This window comes from Triticum aestivum, chromosome 5D (assembly GCF_018294505.1).
Source record: "Triticum aestivum cultivar Chinese Spring chromosome 5D, IWGSC CS RefSeq v2.1, whole genome shotgun sequence".
Taxonomy (NCBI): Eukaryota; Viridiplantae; Streptophyta; class Magnoliopsida; order Poales; family Poaceae; genus Triticum; species Triticum aestivum.
In genome coordinates, this window is record NC_057808.1 from 423,429,285 (window position 1) to 423,434,681 (window position 5,397).

Sequence of the window (5,397 nt, forward strand, 5' to 3'; positions counted from 1 at the left end):
CCGCATCGCTCTCGTGGGTGACCCGGTCTACAACTATCACCGCTATCCACTTCTCCTCCGTTCCTCCTCGCCGCCGTCGAGGGAGGCAGTCGGGCTAAGTCCGTGCCATGGACGGCATGCTCCATCACATGTAGTGTGTTCCCTTCAAGGTGGTGTGGCAACAATCTTCCCCAACGACTGAGCTCCTTCTCGGTGGTGCAACGGTCCATGTGGTGCAAAAATATGTGCTTCCTCTCCTAGCGGTGTGACGGTCCCTGCTCCCCCATATGGTGGTGTGGCAGTGCACCGTCCCGACGATCGTTGTGGTTGCTAATGTGACGCCTAGTGGCAAGGACTGCAGTGGCATCAGTGGTGTGTCAGGTGGACCATACACTTATGGTTAGGGTCACGTGTTACTCGCGAAAGCTAGCCTGACTGTGGTCAGGGCGACGATAGCAATGTCATAGGGAATTGTGACCCCTGTTGAGGGTGGCGGTGCTGCAACTCGTGGCTCTCTCCGCGAGTGCTCCGGGGAAAACCCTTGATCCGGTTTTCCAGATCAGATGATGTCACTATGTGTTGTTTCTCCTCTTGCGGGCATCATTTCGGAGATAAACTGGCAGGACGTACCTGTGTTCGGTAGCTTGGGCTGCACTCTTCGCTTCCTTGTCTCTCCTATGCCCAAATTTGGGTGGATGAGGCATGAAGACGATGCATGACAACAAGCAGCGACAATACCTCATTGCGGTATGACGTGGAAGATGTGGTGTACAGCGGCAGCGCCAGTGGCGCAGGTCGGTGATGAAGATGGCTGGGCCATGGTTGCTCGACGGTACTGGTAGCGAAAGATCGCGTCCATGGCGAGGCAGTGACGACTCGAGGTGCATTATTCGGGGGCCATTGGTCAACCTAGACTTACCAGTGACATTCACTTGCGTCGAAGGCGGGGGTTGATGGAGTGCCTTCACTATGAGATTTTGGTGATGGTGTCTGCTCTCACCCTCTGCGATCTGCATCACGCGTGTGTGGACGGATGTTCCACAAATGGCTCTTGGCGGCTGACTACTTGTCCAGTGCGTGCATGATTTCAAGTCGCATGATCTATGTCCGGACCATTTGCACTTGCATCATCCTCGTGGCGTCAAAGTCGCTCAACGAGGACCAATGTTGCTCCTTTTCTTTTTATTTCATTATTTTCCTCCATTTAGGCATAAGCTTTGGTATTCTACAGCTCCTCCGCTCCTCTACCACTCCCTTAGATGTAGCAAAAACAATCGCAGGTTCCAGCAATTCGGGACGCCCGTTGTAGCAAATCTCGAAGCCGGTTCCAGCATTATCACGGCTGCCGGGCGTCCAGCGGTTGTAGCATCATCGTTGTCTGCCATCGTGTGAATCCAGCATCTGTTTGCGCCGGTTGCAACCTTCGTCCTCCCATAGTTGTAGCATCGCTCGCCGCCATGCAAAGAAGGTTGCCATGAACGGTCCCAGCAAATCGCGCGGTCGCTTCCAGCAAATAGCATAGACGGTTGCAACAAACAAAGACTAGTGCATCGGCGGACTCCAGCTTCTTTGGTCCAAGGTTGCAGCTCTTCCAGGCACGCTTCCAGCTCTGCCGTGTGCCGGTTGAAGCTCCCGAAGCCGGTGATTGCAGCAAAGCCGTTTGGCCGTTCGGTGGGCTCCCAATTTCCTCGGCTCACTGTCGCAACTCTAGGGGGTCCAGTTCCAGCTCTGCTATGTACCGGTTGCCGCATCTCGTCATGCGGTGGAGATTGGTGTGGGGTAGCAGCGGTCGCCTCTCGTGCTTGCCTGCAGGAAAGAGAGGGAAGGAGCGAGAGAAAGAAGATAACCTGAGAAAAAGCGAAAGGGGCTGTGGCGGGCCCAAGCATACGTACGTGGGCTGGGGAGGTTGCATGGGTGACTAGTCAAACTTGCAGATTGCAAAAGCGGGCCACTGGATTTGCATGCGATTGAAAGCGCGCAACGCGACCGGCCGAAGATTCGGCTGGTGTGCTGTTTACAAACGTTTCCCTTTTAATTATGCAGAATTTTAATGTATGCTTATTATGGAGAAATGCGTTTTGGAGGCCGAGCTTCATGGAGGCCTTTATTTTTAAAAAATTCAAATTCAGACTTTTATGGTTCAAAAAATTCTGAAAAAAATATGCGTGTATGTAAGGATGTAACGCATATATGTGTAAAAATTCATGATCAAATACCTTGAGTTGCGACCTGTATAAAAAAGACAAATTCATGGCCGAGGAGGATGAATAGTATCATGTGTTAAACAGCCTCAGATTTGTCTTTTTTGCACAGCCTCCATTTCAATGTATTTTGAACTGAAAATTGACACATATGTGTGTTATGCCTTCATGTATATCTGTAATTTTTTTTCAAAATTTTTTAAAATGTAAAAATATGAATTTCAATAAAATTTCAAATTTGAATTTGGAGGCCTCACTGGAGCCCGAGCTCCAAAAGGGATTTCCGCTTATTGTGTTTCATATTTCTTGATTCCTTAATCGAGACTTTTCTTCCATTGCAAATTCGTCAAGTCTTTGGAGATATCTCTGCCCCACCACATGGAACTGCCCTGCCCTGCTCTGCTCTGCCGGGCTCTCACATCCGTACTGCATCCAATGTGTACACACGCAGAAGTAGGTTGACCGACCTAGCTAGTCCACGGCGAGACCAGAGAAGTCTGGCGCCATTCAATGAGGAAGCGTCCCCTCCGTCGACCTTCCTCGCCACCGCAACCGCACCGCACCGCACGCCATTCCCTTTGGAAAAGCACGAAGAAAACAGTGAGCGAGACCACGCCCCCCGCGCTTCGCCAATCCGGCGACCAAGACCGACAAAGCACGGACCTCCTATAAAGAAAGAAGAACGGACCGGAGGAGGAGCCACCCCCGGTGACAGTGATCCCGGGACCTCCCGCTCCGCTCCGAACCACGACGCTCCGCCAGCATGGCCCACCTCCGCCTCCGGAGCTCTCTGCCGCCGCTGCCGCTGATCCTCCTCCTCGTCTTCTTCGTCGCGGCGGGGAAGGGCGACGGCGGGCTGCGGTTCCGGCAGGAGAGCGGCACGTTCAAGGTGCTGCAGGTGGCGGACATGCACTACGCGGACGGGCGGAGCACCCGGTGCAGGGACGTGCTGCCCGCGCAGCGCCCCGGCTGCTCCGACCTAAACACCACCGCCTTCCTCTACCGACTCCTCCGCGCCGAGGACCCCGACCTCGTCGTCTTCACCGGTATGCCACGCCAGTCCACCCACTCCTCCTCCTCCTTGATTTATCACTCCAGTGATCGACTCGATGCCACTGCTAGCGTCCTCCCAATTTTGCATTCAGCAACTTTAGAAACGGTTTATACAGAGTAACAGAACGAAAAGATTGTACGTACTACTGATGTTAGAAAAGATTGGTTGAAAATGCATTGATTGTACTGCTGCTAGAAAAGTTTGGTTCAAAATGCATTTGCAAGATGATCATTGTTGCCACCCCCCAATGCATTTCATGTAATGATAATTGATATAGAGAATTTCATCGCCATGGTGTTTATTTTTCTACGAAAAAGGGGAGACCCCGGCCTCTGCTTCATAGCAGAAGTTTGGACACAATGTTACAAAAACTGAAAATTCTTAAAAGAGTGTGGTGCCCAACCAAAAACAAATACATAATCCAAATGTTTCTTGGGCAGGTGATAACATTTTTGGTGAGGATTCAACCGATGCGGCCAAGTCGATGGATGCGGCGATCGCTCCGGCCATTGCCATGAAACTTCCCTGGGCTGCTGTGCTCGGCAACCATGACCAAGAGGGTACGCTGTCGCGAGAGGGTGTGATGCGCCACCTTGTAGGCATGAAGAACACCCTTGCACGCTTCAATCCAGAGGGAGTAGAAATCGATGGATACGGAAACTATAATCTGGAGGTTGCAGGGGTTGAAGGAACACCGTTGGCTAACAAATCAGTGCTCAACTTGTATTTTCTTGACAGTGGTGACTATTCCACTGTGCCATCGATCCGTGGCTATGGTTGGATCAAGGCTTCACAGGAAGCTTGGTTCAAGCAAACCTCTTCGGGTCTCCAGGTGAATTTGTCACCATCTTGGTGCACTCTGCAAATTTTTATCAATAATTATTCTGTCGACGCAAGGCAAGAAATTTATGCAATTTCAAAATAGATGATGGATCTGTTAGCAGGCACTGTATTCAGTTCCGAATACAATTGGTCCCAAAATGTTTTGCACGTTAAATATAGAGAGATAAAAGAAGCTGATGGAAGTAGTTCATGTACCGCAAGCTAATTTTATTGGTGCTATGTACATATTTTATGTTAGAAACTAGAATAACAAAAGTTCATATGAAATGCAGCAAAACTATACGGGTGGACAACCCAGACAGAAGGAGCCAGCACCTGGTCTTGCTTACTTCCACATTCCCTTGCCGGAGTTCAACAACTTTACGGCATCCAATTTCACAGGAGTAAAGCAGGAGAAGGGTATCAGCTCGGCGTCGATCAACTCCGGCTTCTTTAACACCATGGTGGAAGCTGGAGATGTGAAGGCTGCCTTTGTAGGACATGATCACTTAAATGACTTCTGTGGTAAGCTCACTGGTATTCAGCTGTGCTATGCTGGTGGTTTTGGTTACCATGCGTATGGGATGGCCGGGTGGTCAAGGAGAGCAAGGGTGGTGTCTGTGCAACTTGAGAAGGCAGCAAGCGGCGAGTGGCAAGGCGTGAAGTCTATCAACACATGGAAGAGGCTTGATGATCAACGTCTCACCACAACTGACTCTGAGGTGCTATGGAACAAGCTCTAATGGTGGAGGTACTCAACTATGCATGAGCATGGCGCTGCTATTTCTAGCTTGCATATATAACGAACATATATTTTTCAGAACCCACAACTTATCTAAGACTTGCAGGTTGACAGGGAGGCGCCAGAAGAACAATGATGAAAGCTGATCCTGTCTATTGTTGTTGTTGATGCGCAGCTTATCTTGAAGAGTTTGTAACTACGTAAATGAACATACATCGCATGCCGCATGTATACGCAAGTTTTCGCCATTATTATTTTTCATGTCAAGAAAAAATTGAACCATGAATGGATCTAATGTAATGCAGTACAGACGACACTCTTTGCAATTGAGCTCAGATGTCAAATGGAAATGAGAATACCAATGCCAATGCCAATGCAACCTTTATTTTTTTTTCTCGTAAGTTTATTACTTGCAAGGTGTTTTGAACTGTAGAGTAGAAGCAAGATAATCCACAAATTATTTGTGTCATGTTGCATGAGACTTGTTACAGATGTTGCTACCATGTTACACATATACAAGATTTTACTCCTCTTTCTACCAAGCCTCTACAGGCATGTTATACTTATGAGACAATTAAAGTCTGATCTGTTAGGAAGAG

General features: G+C 49.2%; 1 protein-coding gene across 1 annotated transcript; it reads left to right on the top strand.

Annotated features, from left to right (window-relative positions):
• The first annotated feature begins 2,712 nt into the window (after nucleotides 1-2,712).
• On the top strand, nucleotides 2,713-5,336 carry LOC123122311 (probable inactive purple acid phosphatase 29). Its single transcript, XM_044542498.1, has 4 exons — nucleotides 2,713-3,226; nucleotides 3,675-4,066; nucleotides 4,350-4,807; nucleotides 4,905-5,336. The coding sequence occupies exons 1-3, from the start codon at nucleotides 2,944-2,946 to the stop codon at nucleotides 4,797-4,799; spliced, it is 1,125 nt and encodes a 374-aa protein (XP_044398433.1). The 5' UTR covers nucleotides 2,713-2,943; the 3' UTR covers nucleotides 4,800-4,807; nucleotides 4,905-5,336.
• Nucleotides 5,337-5,397: the final 61 nt, after the last annotated feature.